Here is a 20,613-nt window from a genome sequence, read left to right as displayed (position 1 = left end):
TTGTGAAGCTCCTTTGTTCCATCCTTCCCCGGGATCCCAGGGCATCAGAGCAGCCGCGTGCTTCCTGAGCTCGCTCCGGAGCGCCCCCTGCAGCCGCGGGGGAACCATCGCACCTGCCCTGCTCACCGGGAGCCGCCAGCGATCCCTGCCGGCTGCGAGCGGAACTGCACCCGAGGGGAAATAGCCTGACAGCCGAGAAGGCTGGGACTGGGTTTGTGTTTGCTGTTACTGTCATAGTTGTTGTTGTTTTGTTTGACTAGTTATATATATATATATATATATATATATATAGTAAAGAACTGTTATTCCTATTTTCCCACATCTTTGCCTAAAGACCCTTGATTTCAAAATTATAATAACTCAGAGGGAAAGGGGTTACATCTGCCACTCCAAGGGAGGCTTCTGCCTTCCTTAGCAGACACCTGTCTTTCAAACCGAGACATATTCATATATGCTTTTTTAAGCTAGAGTTGTACTCATACTCCTTACAGTCAAAAGCACATATTAGACTTGTATTCTTGTAAACATGAACCACCTTTGTACTTTTTCTATGATCAAATTGCTATTATGTCCCTTCTGTTTAATGATTGGTGCAGGACTGCTCAATGCTGTAGATACCACTAAGCCAGAAGCAGAAGAGATCCCAAAAACCTTCTGGCTGGATTTTCATTTACAGATGTGTTTGGGGCAATATGACAGTCTTCGTGTAATTCTGTGTTGAATATCCTTCAGCAATACCTAGTTTGGTAAATGCAAAAAACAGAGCAAGTCCTTTGATGGCTTCTGGCCTTTGAGATGCTTTTGACATATCCATGCCTGTGCATTCGAATGCCATCCTATATTCCCTCTCCACAGACTATTTCTCTGAAGAAACCATGGTTTGTGTCATTTTTTAGGTATGAGCTCTTAAGAATTTTGTAATCATTTTCAATCTCTGTAAGAGCAGTAGGTGCTCTATTGTTGCGTTTTATAGTAGACATACTAATTCTGATGTGTCCTTTTTTAAATTGTTGATAGCACTTGACAATTCATTAGTAGTAAAAATGAGTTGATTAAAGATGATCAGATTTAAAACCTCTTTTATATGCCATAACTTGACTTGATTGAATCCTGGACTCTGTTAATTGCTATGACTGAGCTTTCTTGGCATTTTTGTCTTTACATTTCCATAATCTATCCTGGGGCCAGATCATATTCCCTAATGGGAAATCAGTGTTTAGGCAGGTGGTAGAGAATAGTTTGGTTCATCAATAGACTTCACTCATGAAGTTCCTGCTAATTTTTACAAATGTGGGACAGTCACAAACACACCCAGCTCCTTTTCATGTCTCAGTGATTTTGTATGTTCACGTGCACAAATGCCCATGCACTGAGATGCCTCAGGCAGAAAATTCTGTCCATGTTGAAAGAAGAGAGGGTAGAAATTTCTAGGGGCACTTGATTCTCTCTTGAGTTCTGCAGAGGTCTATAAGATGCACATAGATGATTGCCACGTGTTTATAGCATACGTGGCATTTAGTTCTTTTATGCCTTTTTTGATGCTGCTGTTTGGGATATAATGCTTGTGCGTCATAATCCCTGTCCTTTACACCCAGTAAATTTTGAATGCATTGACCAATGCTCAGTGAATTTGAAAGGCAATAGTTTTCTGAGGTGTTACGTTCCTAGCCATGGCTGTAGTAAAAGCAGGTGAGTGGAGCAGAAGCTGTTAATGATGTGAAAATGGAGGGACGTGCTGGCCATTACTCCGTGCTTGCTGTGCTTGAGGCCCAGCTGGACCCCGCTGATTCCAAGTGGGACAAACTAGGGCTGCCCTGTGGGCAGGAGGGGATTGTGAGGGAGTGGAACGTGGTTATGGAACAAGGGAGACATCCACAGAAATCAGACTATTCTAAAGATTAAGGAATGAAGGGTATTCTTAGTCATACTGTTACAAATGAATAGTTATTTGCAGTGTGATTGACTGATTAAACAAAATGTTTTTACAAAAGAGATGGCACAACTGAGACTATTCTCAGACAAGTTTACAAAGTTAGCATTAGTGAAACTTCTAGAGCATGACTGAAATTTTTATTTATGCCACATAGCATGGCATGAAAAATCTTTAAAAGTGCTTTTGACAAAAAAAAAGGTATTCAAATAAAAGTCAGACCTTAATTGTTGTACAAAAGCAGTGTAATCATCTGTAATTGAATTGTCAGAAATGCAAATGTTAGCATCTTGACATTTACCATTGCTGTTCTGTCTTTTCTAATTATCTTTATTAAAGGCTGAAATTAACAAAGGAAATGGCTGAAAATTAGGAATGGTTTGTTACATTAGGTGACATTTACCTCTTTGATACCCTTTATCTTGAGTTGGATGTTCAATTATTGTCTCTCTTCTAGGGAATTGCACCAAAATTGAGATTTTCTACAATCTCCCTTATTTCAGACAGTCTGTTAAGCTCTGGAAGGAGTCACATACAGGTTAGCACAATTTAATTGTTTGCAGTTTAATTTCTAGATTTAATATTGATAGCCTTGCTTCCAATTTTTGCATGTGCTGCTCACTTCAAACTTTTCTCATTCTTTTGTTGTGGTTAAAGCAGGTATCATGGGTGCTTGACAACTTGATTAAATTTTTAATCAAGTATGAGTAAAGAGTGGGTTTGGTGTATGACAGTAGATGCTGAGAGTTCCTTGAATCTGAAACAATTATCAACTGCTGTGTTCTGTGAAATGTCAGTCCCTGGTGTATTTGTACATGGAAAGATGGCTTCTCCATTTGTTGCTGACACTTAAAATTAAGGACAGTGAAAACTAGGTGAAGTTAGAGAAGGTACACTATTAAACCAAACCAATTAATTTTAATTGTTTCCATACTGTATCATTGACAGTAATGGAAATGCAGATTTTTGTTGAAAGGGCTGTCACCTACATTAATCTGGAAATGCTGCTTTGGCTATCAGTACAGTTAAAGGTGAAGTAGCACTCTGGTCTCACAGATTGGAATTTTGGTTTGGATTTCTGGCACAAGCTGTCATGTAGAGTTACTCTTACGTCCTCCCTTTTTTTCTGTACTATTGAAAAATGGTGCAGCATCATTAAAATGGAATGGTTGTCAGGAAGGCTTGTGTGCAAAGACACTTAGGTGACTTTGACCTGTTGGTGGCATTGCTAATGACTTCAATGAGAAACTTCTTCCAAATTTAGCAAATGAAATGTATTGAGACAGAAGAAGAATTAAAAATCAGTGAAAATTGTTGTTGTCAGAAAAGTGGCTTCAGTGAAGGTGACTTGAATAAGGGCGATTTGATTTAAAATTTAAACTGCTCCTGAAAGTATCTATGAATGGCAGCTCAGATTTGCTTGTGTTACAGTGAAGGTCCAGTTTCACAACTGGTCTAAGCCAGAAGCAGCACCGCCTGCTTCTGATGAAGCTGAGATTAGTCTTAGAGAATTAGGCCTGGCTTTGTGTGGGCCAAGTCCATGCCGTGTCCCACTATCAGCTGCACAAATGGGAGTTCAGAGGAGTGGTAGGAGTATTCTGTGTGCTGCCAAGTTCAAATCAAAGCAAAACAAACACACAGCCTTGGCCTCACCCATCCAGTGGTTGGGTATAGAGGGAAAGGCTTAAAGGCAAGCTGGACATTTTATTTCTCCGTTCCTCTGAACTGAAGGAGTGCATGCAACATTCAGATTTAGGGCTAATGTCAACTGGCTCCAGCTTGAATAAGAATTTCTGACAGGAAGAGTATTATTTTTCTCGACTAAACACTATTTCTTGGTTATAACTTTTTAAAGAACTAGTAAATTCACCATGATCCAAGAAAATACAAATTTTCAAGAATGTAGTTGCACTTCTTTTGAAGCTTTAGGCAACTCTAAATGCATATAATTCAAACTATTAAATAGGCTCCTATTTTAATTTATATCTTTTATATTAAAGGGTAAGAATTTTAAAATAAAAGCTTAAACAGATAAAAATATGCTTCAAATCTGTGTATATCTAATTCAGGTAAAGTTTGTATTAAAGGAACTTGTGACAAAATTCAATTTAATTTTTACTGTCTCCACTAACTGTGTGAGAAAGCTAATTGAGTAAGTATCAGACACTTGACATCTAACGTGTAGTACTGGGTGTTTAACCTTCTTTTGGTTTCAGAGAAAATGGTAAACACGTTGTTTTTTAATTGCTGTTTGATTACAGTTTTGTGAGGGGAACTTCAGCTGCCATGGCATCTCCTTCTGTTAAAATTATTAATTCCTTGTTTGCTTTATGTTCAGCGATCTTTATCGTACACGCTGTCAAATCAGATGATTTCTCTTCTTCACTTCAGGCTGATACGAATTGGGTGCATCATTCAACCCCAAAAGGAAAGAGGCACTCAAAGGTACCAAAGAAAAGCCCTCCTCCATCTGAGAAGGGCAGGCAGAGCTCGGCAGTGAGGAGCTACGAGCAGCCCACGATTGCCTCCAAGTCGCGCTCGCCGTCCCCGTACACCAAGCGCCGCATGTGCGAGCTCTCGGAGGAGGCCAGGCAGAGACTGGCCCATCTGAACCTCGGGCCTCACGAGTTCAGGAGAGACACTGACAAACCTCCCTTTGTAATCAGACGGGTTTGTATTTGCTCCAAGGTACTTCCAGCTTAAGCTCAGTTCAAATATTGTTCTTTCACTAAATAGCGCTCCAAAAATTCATTCAGCTCTTAGTTTAGATGAATAATTTTTCTCTCCTTAGCAGTCTGTCACAGAGTGATTTAAATGTAAAATTAACTAAAATAAAATTTCTTTTATCCGCTTTAGTAACAGACAAAGATCAAATTCTTTCATGAATATCGTGGTTAAATTCTCTGAGGCCCCATTTCTTTTCTTCCAGCACACTAGACAGGATAATAGGTGTATAAATTCAGCTTGGAAGTAATTGATATTAGTATTAAAAATTCCTGAATTAGACTTTAAAGAAAGAGTGTCTAGTCACATTATGAACACTTGCACTTCCTCTCTTTCAACTTTTTTTTATGTTGGCATCCTGTGATCTTTGGAACACTTCCTTTGCTCAGAGCTACATCTCAAACACTTTGACTTAGAGTTCATAGCATAAGGACTTTTTGCCATACGTGAAAAATGGTCCTGAAATTAGGTACTTACTTACAGAAATTGTGTATAAGTTTTAAAATGAAGGGGCTACATTTCCCAGCCATTTGGAGGATCATATACTCATATTTTTTCCCCCCCTCTTAATTTTTCTTCTTATTGCAATAATCCTCTGTTTTTAGAGAATCACTTTGAATTGGTAGGGGCAGAAATGGGATTGTTCATATTCTGTGCTGTGACATTATGATTGGTCTACAATTCTGGGCACTTACGACAACCAGTTAGATAATCTAGTGGTTAAGTAGTTTGCTTAATAGATAGGTTAAATAGATACTTAATAGGTTAAATAGATACTAATTAATTAATAATACATTTTCAAAGTTTAGAATTCTTTTCCAAGTTTTATTCTACATATAGCTACCTTTTAGAAATTCAAAATGGCCTTAATAGGTCAATAATCATTCATCAATCAACTGTTTCTCTCAAATATTTTTCTTTTAACTCCTTTTATTCAATTTTTCTGGTTTTTGGTCTATAGGTGAAGTTCACAGTTTAATTATAGCATCATTAACACTGATTATTTATTTTCAATGCTTGGTTATGTTTGTACAAAAAAAAAGGAAAAAGCTTGTCTCTTAATTCAGCATATCCTGACTGTCATGGCCTTTCTAGATTGAGAATGCTCCTTTTAGGGCATCTTTGCTACTGAGAGCTCTTTTGGCATGGAGATTTTGTGTGACATGAAGATTAAAATTGGATTCTATTAAATGTAACTTTTTAATTAGGAAGAGATTCAGATCTCTCTTGGTGAGATCGGAGCTGTTTAGAACAAGTATGAGACACCAACAATTGTTTAAAAAGACTGTAGACATTACAGATGAAGGAGAAACTATCTGTGTTTTCTCTTTCTTTCAACATTGGGATATTCAGAGTTTTCTGGACCATTTTAGCACTGTTTTTGTTTATGCACAGTATTGCTAATAATGTACATGAGCCAAGTGTTATGAAAATAGTCTAAAATAGTACTTAAATAAAATATTTCAGAAAGTACTAGTTGTGATCCTATGAAGAAAACCAGAAAAAACAGGAATTGATACATCTCATACTGAGCATTTTAACAGTATTTGTGCTTCAGGTTGGACAACCAAGTCCTGGTGCTAAACTTCATACCTGGTGGTCCCCACGAGAAAGCACAGCAGAAGCCTGGACCAAGGCACCCTCTGGTCAGTATTTTCTACTACATATCTCATTCATGCTTTTGATTTCTTCAGTAAGTAGTTTTATTTGGGGCTTTTTATTATTATTTGGTTTTTTATTTATTATGAGAATGTCAGTGTATGATGGAGAACAAGCTGTTAGTTCTTCCTAGAGAAAGGAAGAATACTGAATAAATTACTGCTCCAAATGGTGCCTTTGAATAGCCCTTTACCTCCTGAAGCTTGGAACATAGTTCTACATAATATGAAAATAGGAGGAGAGAATTCCAAAGCCCAGATGAGTGCTCTGTTTCACTCCACTTTTTTTATTGATTTGGATGGTGGAGCAAATCTGCACCATGGTTTGTGGGTGTGTTGATCAGGCTTGGAGTATTGATTATTTTGAAATTCAAGGACTCTGTTTCTTCACAGATGAATAATGTTTATTTCAGCAGTATTTGTGAGTAGTGGATCAGTGACTTACCATTATTAATGAGCATCCAGGATATGCTCCAATATCTGCTTCAGCAGCCTTTGGTATCAGTAAGTGAGAGTTTAATAAAAAGTGTGGGACCAGAAATTTAGGGACGTGCCCTCAAACTTAATTTTATTGCATATGTCTGACAATACGAGGATTTTAATGAGTCTCATCAGTATTTGTTTATGTATGCTCTGCCTCGTTTTTATTTCATTTCCTCACTAATTATAATTTGCTGTACAGCAAATCATTATGAACATGTTATTTTACATTTGTTCTTTGTCGTTGCACTGGGTGCTGGATTTTAAAGGTTTCACATCCCCTTTGGGAGCAGACTTGCCAATCTGTGATAGCTGGATAATGTAAGAGTCCAGATCATCTGATAGCATTGCCCACTTACAAAAGGAGCTGATGATTTCTGGCCAGTAGTTCGGAGACCAAAACCTACCTCAGTATTAATATCCAGAGGATTCTTTGGTCACCTGCCTGTGTCTTGAGGCTTTACTGTAACTTCTGAAAAGAACAGATTCCTAGGATTAGAAATCTTAATACATACAGTAGAGTTTAGTCCTTTTTTGATTTTCCTGGGTCACAGTGTGAGGGCTGTTCAGTACAAACTGGTAGAACAGACCAAGAAGGAAAATTTTATGTCAGTCCCTCAGGGATGCATATTGACACTGTGAAAAATCCTAAACCAGTACATCCCTAAGATGTTTGTTTCCCTGGACTTCTTGTCTCTGGGTCAGTGAGTGGTGAGGGAAGGAATGCAGAGGTGATAGGAGGAGGGAGAGATGGTTGTAGGGAAATGATGGTTGTTCAGAGAGGATTAGTAAGGTAGAGCAATGTATGTGGGAATTTTGGGGAATGGCAGAGTTTCTTTTGATACTGATTTAAGCAATGAATAGTGTAACAAAATGTGCCACTTCTGTCTGTGCAGAAGAGGGTGCCCACACTATTATTTCAAGCTTTGTATTCTATTCAATGTGAGGTCATGGCTTTCAGCTAAAGAATGTGATTTCCTGAAATATTCTGAGGAGACAATGTATAATAATAATAAATTGCTTTAGTTTTGTTTGTGAAGAGAGATAGGATGTTTTGTAAAAGATTTAATAGAATTCAGGAAATGCAAATGTCTTTTTTTTATTTCTTCTGTCATGGACCTTTTTTCTTTCTCCAGATCCTTCTCCGCTTGCCAGCTACAGACCCAAGAAAGCTGAAGTGAGTACTTCGAAGTGTTATTGCTTACACACTGGTTTTTGGGAAGACAGTCCTTCTTGGATTGTCTTGCATAGGTATTTTTGAAACTTTATCTACAGTAGTATCAAAAACAAGAAAAAGGGCATTTTAAATCTGATCTAGCCTAGTTAAGGCCTGCTGGCAGGTTATTTACAAACAATAAAAGGAAACTTAGTACTTTGTAAAGTTGGCTTGAAAATACAAAACTTGCTTTTCCTTGGCATTAAGGCTTGCAGCAAGGCCATAGAGGAGCCTTTAAAGACAGCTTGCATTTGCCTTACCAGTTATTCTGAGAGCATCCTTCATTCTGGAATTGTGTGCAAAGGTAGCACTGGTACAACTGGCAAGCCACTGCTGTGGTATTTCACGTCCTTTCTTTTTCAGATTTTAGGTTCTTTGTGTATTGAAAGAATCTGAAGATTAATGTCAGGGTTCTTCTGGGTTTTATTCTTTACATCCTCATTTAGTTGTTTTCTGCCAGCATTCGTGAAGTACTGTAAAAATTGTGGGTTTAGGCATTTAATTATGTGTGCCCTCTCAAATTTCCTAATGGCTGGGAGAACTGATGATAAGTGGGAGGTGGAAAGAAAGGGAATTTTAAGTATAAACTTTATATATGTTAAGCACACTTTTGTCAGACTCCAAACTATTATTGGCAAGGACTGTAGTTCTGTGTACCACGTGAGTTTATTACATTGTGCCACTTCTGGATTGTTCCATGGGTTGTTTAGACTCTCAGGCATTATTCTGAATCTGTGAGATTCCTGGCTAAGCCTTTAAGTTGTGCACTGAGAAAAGTTGATAAAAGGGCTGTTAGAGTTTCACGTAAGATGGTGTGTTAGTTACCAACAGATTCCTCTGAGACTTGATTTATTTTAGACCATGGATTTTTGTATGAAATAAGGGTCCTTGTTCTTTCCCCAGCAGACAGATATTCCTGAATGAATGTACAATCTCTAACCTTTCGGTTTGAGAAATAAAAACATGAAAATTGTACATCTTGATATTCATAATAAATTTTAGTTTGGTGGGGTATTTTTCAGGCCAAATCTACCCGTGGAAAAGGCTTGGGCAGTTCTGCTGCTTCCAAGGAGGATGTGAGCTCAGATCCACCCAACAGAGAGTCCCATTCTGCTGCTTCATTGGAGCATCCAGCACCTCCAGCAGTTCAGGAGCCTTCTCTGACTTCTGTGCTGAATCGATCTTCTCTGAGGGAAAGGTAATGCCCTGGTCTTGTTCATGACACTATGGAATTAGGAGAGTGAGCAGATGATAACAGTGACTGTAGTTTGCATGTTTGGAGGTGTGAGGGCTGAAAAGACTGAAAAATCTTCCTGCAACAGCTGTGTTGTTGTTTGACTTTTCCTTTTGCTGTGTTTGTCATCACCTCTCTGCTTGATGATTGCAATCCTAATAACATGGCAATGAAAATTTCTGAAATGATGACACCCCAGATTTTAGGCTGCCAATGTCCATCTGAAACAGAATAAATAAATCATCACTTAAATGAATCACCACTGTTTCAGAGGTGATTGGAATCTCAGGGATATAAGTACAGATACATGTCAAGTAAGCTTTACAGTAGGTACTGGGAAACCTTTTTTCCTTCTGACTTCAGACTGGTGTTTTTGAGCACATACTTGTGGCTGTGCTGTACTCAGATGTGTGACTGACATGCTTGGGCTAGCTTTAATCTACTCAGTGTGTTTTTTTCCAATCTTTTCACTTTGTTGACATCCCAAGATTTTGGTTTTGATTTTTTGAGCTGAAGCATGGACCTCTGCAGGAATTGTGTGTATACTAATTGCTATATTTCAATTATTTTTCTTAGTTATCGCCACTGACCCCAGTGGGACTGGGTTGGGAACAGTTTCAAATATCCCTTAATTCAGTGGATTTCAGTCCCTGGATTAATATTTTGGGCAACCTTCAGTGTCTTCTGGGGGTGGGATGGAAGAAATATCAAAAAGCAACAGATGGTTTCATGCTTAAGCCCTCCAGTCCTTCAAGGAGAGTATTCCCTGCTTCCTGCTGAATAGAACATGTTCTTGTGCTTCTCTTGTACATTCAAGTAGTAAGTTACTGGTTGGCTTTCTGGGAACAGGAAGACTGTATGCAAAGCTAGGCCTGAGTAAGCCAATACATAAAATAACTGGGAGAAACAAAGGATTAAACTGATGAGCCATCCTGAATGCTGAAGATATGTTTTGGTGACCAGTTCACACTCTGTTACCATTGGCACCAAGTTAGTCCATGCTTGCAGGTTGCATTTTACAGCCTACACGTGGCCTAATGCTTGTTTCCAAAATAGAAAAACTGTCTCAGTTTTTTTCTTTAAAAAGAAAAATGACAGATGGCAGGTGGGGACTGAATTTTTAATACTCACAAAGTTCAAGTTGTTGTTTTAACATCTTCCTCTGCTTGAAAACTTGTTTGTTAGTTGTTCTGTGTAATAGTGTGTCTTGAGAAGTGTTATACAGAGATTAGGATGTATCTGGGGTTTGAAGGAGGTTTCTTTGTAATCTTGTCTGCCTCCCCACTCTCCTGCGACAATGTGTGTGCATTAATTACCCGTATCTGGGGAAGAGATATTGTCATGGTAACTTTTTTATCCTTCTTTCAGCTGGACTCCTTTTGGAGGGTTGGGGCTACATCATATACACATTTTATTTAAAGCTGATGGGGGTGCCTTCTATTGATAGCAGGAAGGTCTTTATGTTGTGAGTTGCTGTTACATGCATGGTAATTCAGTCGTCTGCCAGTTAATCTTGAACTTGTCTGAATGTTCTTGCTTTTTCTCTTATGAGCCTCTCTCCAGAAGAGATTTCTGATCTTGTGAAATTATGTTTTTTCTTCTTATTAAAGCAAATGTTCTCAGCTCTTCAGAGCTGTAACATCTCTTTATGTAAAATATGTAACCATTTACTTCTGTCATCAGAAAAGAAATTCAAAATGAAAAATAAAGGGCATAGTCTAAAAAAAATTGATCTCTGTTTCATGCTGCTGAGATAACAATGGTTTTAGCTGATTGTGTACTCAGAGTTATACTTGGAATGACAAACATGGTTTAGAGGTCAATGTTTGGAAATGCATGCAAACGCTGCTGTTCAGATCATAGAAATACAGAGGAAATCAGTGCACTGAAAGTATAGCAGTGTTAGTGTAATTGCAAGAATATGGAGTCTTATCTCACAGCATTTGGTGTTTATTTCCTCAATTTTATTTTGAAGTACAAAGACAAATTGCTTAGCATATCCAGGCTACTATTTTTAATGCTAGTCAACTCACAGTCAATACGAAACTTGACTCCCCACCTCGACCTTTAGTTCCCTCTTTTCCCTTTCTTTTTTTTTAAAGTAGTGTGAAGTGACTGTCTGCCTTCTTGGGAGTACTTCCCAGAGCCCTGCTGTGTACTTGTTAAGCCACTGCAATACTTTTCAGTGAGACAGAAATTGGGGTCTTGTGCAAGGTCCTCTGAGCCCTTTTGTATCCTTCCTGGCAGTTTTCAGTCCCTTTCTTTGAGCCTGATAGAGACACCACAAATCAATCCTCTTCCCCTTTCCTCTGGGATTTCAGTCAGAAGCAGAACTGTAAATAGATTTACTATTGAACAAGACAGCCAAGTTTTGAATATTGATTTTTCATACTTTCTTTTTACATTTTCATTATGCACATCGTGTAAGGAAAGCATTTGCTGATGCTGGAAGCTGACACTCAGCAGAGTCATGTGGCCATACAACCCTCCAGAGGTCCCTTTCATCCCTCACTATTCCATGATTCTGTGAGGTTTCACTGGAGCTCCTGTGCAGGCCAGTGGCACATACAGACCCTTGAGTTCTTGCCCATGGTGTGTGCCCCACAGTGTGCCAAGGCAGTTGTTTGGTTGGTTGTGCAGAGATCAGTGGCCTTTTGTGCAGAGAGGAGCATCCTGGATGCTTTGGGAAAGAGCATTTGCACTCTGTTCTTTCAGTGCTGCTTCAGGAAAGCAAAATTGGAGTCCAGACTTTGCTTTCATGGTGCACAGACATCCTCATGCACTCCTAGAAGATGGTGTTTTTCTTGGGGACTTACAAGCTAAGCCTTCCTTGCAGCACTGAAACCTGCAGCAAAGTACTTGTCAGAAAGAAAAGGAGAAATAGTGATATGGATTCCATAAGGTCAAGAAGTCCTTTGAACAGAGCTGTGTGCTGGCACAAGAAAAATCCTTTCCTCAAGAGACTACAACAATCATGGGAGTATTTGACTGTTTCTGTTATGTGAGAGGCAGAGCTACTTCTCGTGCATTTGTGATCAAAGGATTCTTTTTCCTACTCTGGAAATAGCATGCTTCTGCTTTTGTTTCCAGATTGAAGTGCAGTTCGATGCCTATTTTCATGTTCTCCTGGTTATGCTGCTGATACATGATCTTACCTGCCATAAAATTTAACAAAAACCTAAGTTCTCTTTGAAGTGAGGCAGAGGTTAAGAGTCTGGATCAGATGCCCTTCTGTAATACTCCTCTATTGTTTTACTACCATCTTTTTATATTCTCTTTTTCCAAGTGCTAGGGAAATAACAGCATGAACTTAGATATTGGTAATGATAGATATAATGATAGTAACTAATATATATTAATGAAATACTAGAGCCTATGTGAAGTCCTTGAAAACACCAGTTACCCAGAATTTTTGGTTTCACTGATCTTGAAAACTGTCATCCCAGGATCTTGGGGGTTATTTTTATTGCACAGCAGAACACAGAAGCAGGTGGTTCACCTGGTGCTTTAGAGACTGGCTTGCATCCTGAGACAGGGTTTGCTTCTGTGAGAGGGTATGTTTGAAATTTTGAGAACTTCTATTACAAAGTAGTACACTGAAAAATACTGCAGACTTCTTAGGAACAAAGCTTGCTCTCAGGAGAGGCTGCACCTAGGTTTCTTGTCTATTTCTAACCATTTAAAAGTCATTATTTCTGAGTTTTGGAATTTACTTTGGCAGGAAGGTTTTGGGTTTACCAATCTCGCCTCTTGGGAAAGTTTACTTATTTTGTATCCTTTAAATTTTAACTTCTGGAATCAGCACTTGAAAATCAGTTATTTCATACTACATTCTGCAAAAGTGAGCAGTACCTAAGCCTTGTTTCATATTTTTGACCAACATCTGTACCATTTGTCATCTTCATTGGTTGATTTTGCTGCAGCAGTAAGTAAATTTGAAATTGATTGCTGTCAGAGCCATTTTGTGTATAAATTAATAAATTCAAAGAAGATAGAAGGTAATGGAAAAGCTTCCAAAGAGCATAAGGAGGTGCAGCCAATTTGTGACATGCTAATGATTTAGTACCACAATGACTTCGACCTTTTGGGAGCAACTGCTCAGCTGGAGTATTGACTTTCATTGAAATTTTGGAAGCTGTCTGCCATTAAGTTTCACTTTTCACATGATGTATATTGCCACAGTTTTAAGGGCTGGTTATGAAAAGGAGGGGAGAAAAAAGCATTTACTAATTTAAGAACTCAGCACTTGAATGTGTCACAAGTGCTTCAAGGCCCCACTGTAAACAGGGCTTTTGGAAGTAAGAGAAGCTACATAGAAAACAGGAGAAGTTTTACCTTTTTTTCATTTCCTGCTGAAGAGGGAGAGCAAGTTGTCAGCTTCTGCTTCCAAATATTTAGGCTTCTGTGCTTTGATTTAAGGCCCTGTCTGTGTGTAGTTGTTTCTGCTTCGTAGTAGTATCGTGCCACTGTGAAAGCAGCCACCCTCCTCCACTTGCAGCATTGTGAGAATGTAGGGGGTTTGTGTTGGTATAACTTGATTACAATTCAGGCTGCTATGTACAAACAGAGCCTCTAAAACACTTCAGAGCTGCATCACAGCCATCGGTCACTTTAAGAAAAAGCAAACCAAAACTGTGTCCTTGATTAAATAGACCAGGAAAACCCTGAAGTGTAGCCCAGCTTTTCTATTGTGCCTCCTTACAGACCAGTATGCACTGCAAGCTAAGTCCGTCCTCCTGAATTACCACTTCATGTCCTTTTAAATGAGAATAAAGCAGCTTCCTTCCCTGCCATGAATGCTGAATAAATACCTGCATAGATATAAAATATGTGAGGTGGGTTTTTTTATTTCAGAGTTAAATATTTTTGGTTTTGTTGAGACTCTCTCCTCTTCCACGTGTGAGTTCTTGCAGGTTGTGGTTTTTTCAGGTTATACTCAGCTTTAAGTGTTCTTACTCCCTCTTCCCCCCAATTATAGTAGCGTTCTCTGCAGTTGTGAATCTGGTACTACAGGGCTTCATTGATTTCTCTCCTCTGATAGTTTATCCTTGAATGTGGTTTTGCTCAGCATGAGGTCTGTGTCTTTGAGGCTGATGAATTCTGGTGGAGGCCACATGCATGGAATTGTTCCCAAGGCAGGGAGGTGCCATTCTGGGGGAAGGGGTCACGAGAGCCACTGCAACTATTCTGCACAAGGCTCTGGCATTAATGCTGCTGATTTGAACTGTATTAATATCTCCTGCTCCAATGTGATATTAATGTTTTTGCTATGTGCAAGTGGATGATTGGGTTGTCTGACATTTAAAAATTCCTATTTATTACAGCTCTCAAGTTTGCAAGCTGCTGTTTGAGTAGAGTACATGGGTGGATCTGTCCTGTTTGCATTTCTAATGGAGTATTTCATCCTAATGGATAAAATTATACATGAAAATAATCTTTAGCACAAAATCTACACTGTCTGTTTGGCCTTTTTTTTTTTTTTTTCACCAAGGCAGATGTTGTCTGTATGACCTTAAAAAAAGTCCTTATCTCATAAAAGAAAATAAATGCCTTTTAGTCACATTACAAGGGAAAATGGTTCTGTTTCCTTGATCGGACTCAACACAACATCTTTGAAATTAATCTTGAAAAGTTCTCTGATTGATCTGGCTTTTTCTAGGTCACTGAGCTATATTTCCAAAGTGTTTATACAATCTATTGGAATCAATAAACAATTTAAACTGATGTAACTGCAGCATGTTTGCAAGTCACAGGGAAAATTGAAAGTATGACAAAGAATACAGCTGTAGGAGTTTATTTCGTTTATCAGGACAAACAGTCATTGAAATGAAATGACTTTCCTTTGAACACTGCAATGTGATAGTGACACCTTAATCACATAAATAAGTAGCTGGTCATTTTAAAGAGTTGTTATTGGGGATTTTGGGCAAATGGAATCCCTTTATTTATACTCCAAGAAGCTGTGCTGTAAAGCCTGTTTTATAAAGTATTTCCAATTGGAGAGTTAGGATATCATAAAAAGGTTTCATTTCAGATTATAGTTGTTACATTTCAGGCATGATTTTATTTTAGTTTGTGTTTCAGGCATGATTTTATTTTAGTTTGCGTTTCAGTTGGTAAATATTAACGTTATTCTTTAAACGTTGGTTAGACTCTATAGTTGTTGCTAAAATTAGACAATAAAAATACTAGAAAAGCTAATTAAAAAGAAGCTGATACCATTTTTAATCACACTTAAGGGTTTTTTTGGTTTTTCTTTTTGGTAAATAAAGTTTGAGGCCTGTGTGAGTGGCTAACATTTGTTATACCACAGCGCACACTAGTGGATTGATCATAAAATCACCTGGAGAAAGAATTTAATAGTTCTCGAATTAAGTACTTAAATCTTCTTCTTGCAGACATAGCCATGTATTTTCTAACTGAGTACAATAGCAAGCTGGGTTTTCTTTTTTTTCCCAAAAGTAAATACATTTATCTCCAAGAATATTTGTAAATTTACGATTAATAACAATGATCTGAAATCTTACATATGAATTTCATAAAATTTATTTCCCAAAGGCAATCTATTCCAGCTTCTCAGAGCAAGCAGTGTTGGAAGAACAGCAGCTGCTGTAAAAATAAGAGAAAATGCCATGACTTCATGGCTCTATCTTTTATTTGTCAAATGGGAAATTACTCACTACATCTAGGATGCAGATTTTTAAACATGCATTTCAGAGGTCCTTTCATATCAGTAAATGTTGTAAATTCTGATGGGAAGCCATAAGATGATAGTACCACTGCAGCCCCTTTCCTTTACCTCTCTTCTTTTAAAAAAAGAAAGTGTTTTTTTCAAAACACAGGTGGTGATAGAGCACATGCATTGTAATGCAGGACATCAAATGGGGTTTGACTGCATTAGGGAAATGAACATTCTTTCCTGCTTAAGGGACTCAGACTTCTGTTTCTTTAAAGGCAATGCTTTTCTTCCCTAACAAAATTCACAAACTGTTTTACTTTCTCTTAGAAGTTACGTGAGATCTTTTAGTGCAGCAGATTGCTGGATTCTAGTATTGTGCAGTATGAATTTGCCATACATGCTCTTGGGTTTGGAATTAATTGTAAAATTCTCAGGATAGCAATAGGAATGTTAGAGCCAACTTGGTGAAAATTCCTGCTTATAATGATGCAAGGATAAACAACGATAAAATCATTTTAGAAATATGGAAATACATCCCCCTATAGATTGTATGTTACATACTTCCAATGTTGTGTCATTTCTTGGCACCCTTTCTTGAAGAAAAATAGAAGTATTCTCAAGTAGATGAATTGCTTTAAAGAAACCCATAAATAGGCTGAAAATACTGGAGCTTTTTAGAACCAAGAGAGATATTTTGGAAATATAAGCAACAATAAGTGAGTCCCAATAAGTTGCTTAGATAAAAGAAAATAGAAGATTACTCAAAAGCTGAGAACTGGTCACTTTCTAGTTATATTTCAGTCTCTGTCTCTGGTAATAAAAGGAATGATCCAAAAGATTGCAAAGAACTCCATGCCCTGCCTGCAACCTTCAAGGTAATGTGGCACTTCCCATTTTCAGGATCCTGCTTCCATTAATTTCAACATTGACAGGCTGCTTGTTTTGTACTGAAGCTTTCCCTGTGTACTCAGTTTGTTCTTTTTGGAAGGAGCTGGGCAGTTCTTCAGCTGTGTTGAGATTTCTGGAGGTTTGGTGAAGGTGAACTGAGCCAGGCACGATCAGACTGGGGATTTGAGAGTGTTAGACTGGATAAAAATGCAGGGAATGTGATAAACTGGAGACAGGAGGGCAGAAGAGCTGGCAGTCCCAGTCGCTGTACAGAGCAAACTGGGGAATCTCAGGATTCAGAGTCATGCTGTTTCTCCACTGCATCAAATTTGGGAAGCTACCAAAGCATGTCGGTGTTCCTGGTGCTCCTAATCCAGCCAGGGAATGGCAGCTCCGTGCTGCTGCTGGCTGCTGTTCAGCAGCTCGGATTGCAGTGCCTGGTTTGCCAGCTTGCAGCTCGCCCAGTGACCCGTGCTCACATTAGCATGATACCACATCATGAGTTTTGATTTTCTTGGTGCAAAGTCAGGCTCTCAGGGCTTAGGAAAGATTGAAATGAAGATGCACAGTCTTGATTCGGTGCTCTGTTTCTTTCCAGTGTGATGAGCTTATATAAGGAAGCATTTCATATCTTTCCCTTAATTATTCTTTCCTTCTATTGATGTCCCTTTAAAATAAAATACTTTTTTTTTTTAATATTATAACATGTGGTTGGCATGTAAACAATCCCATTCTTAAATCTTAGTTGCCTCCCTTAAGAGACTGAGAAGAACTATTGATATGAAATTTCTGCCAGCTTCTGAACTTGCTGAGAAGGATGAGGGCTTTTTTAGCAAAGTGGAAAAAAATGTGGGCCAAAACATAAAAGGGCAAAATCCAAAAGTAGCTGTTTGTTTTAAGTTACTCATACCAAGAAAGCTACCTAGTTTTTAATACCAAAAAAAAAAAAAAAAAAAAAAACCAACCAAAAAAAAAAACCAACCAAAAAAAAATCAAAAGTAAAATGCAGTTCCTCTTGTGAAATAAAGACTGAATTTGCAGGTTTTTAACTCCATGTGTTTTCCAATTTGGATGCATTGGGGTTACTGTCCTTTTGATTTATTCCAGGGAGAAGAACTTCATGTGTGCAATACTTCCTTTAAAGAGAGGCAGCTGAAACCTGGTCACTGGGAATAGTATAGCTTTTCTATTCTTTAGGGGCCACACAAACGTTACAGAAACATTATTCAAGTTACAAAATCATCAACATTTTCTGTGTTTTGCATCTTCTCTTGGTGTTGTGGCTGCACACTGTTTATGCACTGCTTTGAAATGCTTCTTTACTTGTACCCCAGAGGAGAAAAAGAATCAAATCTAAACATTGTGTGTGTTCCAAATAGAAGGAAGTGATGCATGCTTCATAATGAAAAGAAAAAAGAAATCTGAACCAATGAGCTTTTCAAGAAGAAAATATTTCTTCACTTTGTTTTTCCTCTCCCTCTTGCAGATTTAGCACTGGGTGGCCTTCACCAGCAAATGGAGATGAGATCCATAAAAGAGTGAAAAATATTTTAAGGACACACAGTGCTAGACAGCGCCTGATATTTGTAAGTTTGACTGCAAACTAAATCCTTTCTCTTCTCCAAAATGGCTGAAAAAGAGAACTGTGCCTACAGTCTTGGATTTATTATAATGTTGTCCTTTGAGACAGCCTTGATTGTAGAAATACGGATTTGGTGTGTGAGCTCAACTGTTTCACAACTGATTTCAGAAGCTTCCTTATCTTCAGCCTTTATGGGCAAGTGGTACAGGCACCCTCTCATGGCTTATTGAGGACAATTATGCTGAGGTTTGGGGTTTTTTTATATCCTGATTCTCCACTTCCAGTTTAAGCAAAAAATGTTACAGATGTGTAGAACACCAAGGCTTAACATGTTGTGCAGCTGCACATCAGTAGCTGCATGTATCCAGCTGTTTCTAGAGCTAATATTATTCTTCAGATGTGTGGTTTTTTCCCCTTAATTACCTGGCTTTCAGTGAACAGAGCTCTTTGTCTAATGAGATTACACCCAGGAACAGAATATTTTACCCTTGATGAAATTTTGAGGTGTGGTTTTAGACAGACAAAAATTTTTCCTGTTGTAATTTTGAAAAACACAGTTTCTCAAAAAACGCCAGAGCATTGTACCAACTGAAAAAGAAGATTGTTCATCTGCAGAGACTTTACAGTCTTGAGTGTGAGGTGAAGCAAAAGAAAGGTAGGATAAAAAGGATGTAAGGATGAGAGATGATTATGATATAATGATCGTAATGATGATTATGATATAAAATGATTAGGAGCTCTGGCAGTCTAACTCAGAAATGTTATTGATGGGTTAGAAGAGACATAAGTCTCCCAAAGTGGAGAAAGGCAGCTTTTTTTGCTTCAGTTTCTGTCTTAGAAGATGGAATGTTGACAGAAATCTGCTTTTGAATGTTGGTGTGATTTTAAGTTGCTGCTGTCCCCAGCTGTCCAGCTTTCCTCTCGGCTGTAGTTCCCTGTATCAGTGGGAAGTGGGATAAAAAGTGTGGGAGCCCTGATGTCCCCCATCACATTCCCCACAGCAAGAGCAGGGGCAGCACTGCTGTGCTGGCTGGGATGGGGGGACTCCACTGGCTACAGGAAACCCATGGCAGAAGTGATGCTTGTTGTCTTGATCCACTCCTGCAAGATGTGTTCACTCTGAAGTCCTTATTTATTCATTCATTTATTTATTTATCTATTTATTTATGTCCCCAAATTTAGCCAAGTTGGGCAGCTCATTGTCTCACCTCATTCTCACTTAATCTGGTTGTTTTCTTGTTCCTGTTCCATCTTCATTTTTAGCTTAGTTGTGGTTATTTCTTTAAATTCAAAAAAAGCTTTTCTCTTGCATACTAAGACTGTTTGATCTAGTTCATGCTGTACCTCTCTGAGTTTGTATGTGAATGTTATGATTTTGTGAGCTGCTGCCTCTCAAATAGATGCCCGTGACATTTTTCTGTGTTTCAGCCACTCAGAATAGGTACAAATCACATCAAATGCTTCCCTGATGTTTCAATGAACTTAAGATAACAAACTGGATTTCCTGTCAGTCCAGCACCTACATTTAATGAAAGCTTGCACAGCCTGAACTATCTCCAGTGGTTCTTGGCTGCTTTCCTTGAACAGTAGAGCATGAATTTATGATAAGGAGAGTTGGATGATTGGTTACATGGTCTCTCCATGCAGTCAAAAAGACTCTGCAAACATTGTGATGGAATTCTTGAATTGTGGGACTTTCTGTTGGCTTTCTGTCATTGCACCTTGTCACTTCCAGGATCAAACACTTGCTGAATCCTCACAGGGATTAATAAACAGAGATGATACTTCTCCCTCTTCTGTTGGAAAACCTTGTGTTTCTGCCCTAAAGAATCCAGCTATTAGGGTGTTGGACCTTTAATTATCAATCTGGTCAGAGCAATGCTGGCAAAGGACCATTTTTCTCACTCCATTTCCTTCCAGTGAGCAAAAGGAAGGGAAGGATGCTACTGAGAAGTCTTGTGGTATTGGATAGTTGTGTAGAGCTGGCTTGTGAAAGCTGTGCTCACAGCAGCTGACCTGATTAAAAAAAAGGAAAAAAATACCTGTTCTCTGTGCAGTGAGTGCTGTAAAATACACCAGGATTGGTTGTGCTTCCCCACATGCCCCAATATCTAGGCTGTGGTGTTGCACAGTGGATGGCTGAGGTAAATAGGTCAACTTGAAAGTGAGGGAATAGTAAAACAAGTTCACTGGCAATGTGGTGAGCAGATTCTGGCTCCAAT

At 38.5% G+C, this 20,613-nt stretch overlaps 1 protein-coding gene across 3 annotated transcripts in view; it reads left to right on the top strand.

Moving 5' to 3' along the window:
* The window catches only part of SPATA6 (spermatogenesis associated 6), a 48,577-nt gene that overhangs the window by 17,655 nt on the left and 10,309 nt on the right, over positions 1–20,613 (top strand). For 2 of the 3 annotated variants that reach the window (XM_069023363.1, XM_069023361.1), the window contains exons 6-11: positions 2,388–2,468; positions 4,322–4,600; positions 6,213–6,300; positions 7,929–7,969; positions 9,031–9,206; positions 18,296–18,395. In XM_069023363.1, coding sequence (XP_068879464.1) covers positions 2,388–2,468; positions 4,322–4,600; positions 6,213–6,300; positions 7,929–7,969; positions 9,031–9,206; positions 18,296–18,395 — 765 coding nt within the window. The remainder of the gene's footprint in view (positions 1–2,387; positions 2,469–4,321; positions 4,601–6,212; positions 6,301–7,928; positions 7,970–9,030; positions 9,207–18,295; positions 18,396–20,613) is intronic. The other variant, XM_069023362.1, reaches the window with a different exon arrangement.

This window comes from Aphelocoma coerulescens, chromosome 8, assembly GCF_041296385.1.
Source record: "Aphelocoma coerulescens isolate FSJ_1873_10779 chromosome 8, UR_Acoe_1.0, whole genome shotgun sequence".
Lineage (NCBI taxonomy): Eukaryota > Metazoa > Chordata > Aves > Passeriformes > Corvidae > Aphelocoma > Aphelocoma coerulescens.
Note: the sequence above shows the minus strand (reverse complement) of the source record. Positions and strands in the feature narration are given on the sequence as shown.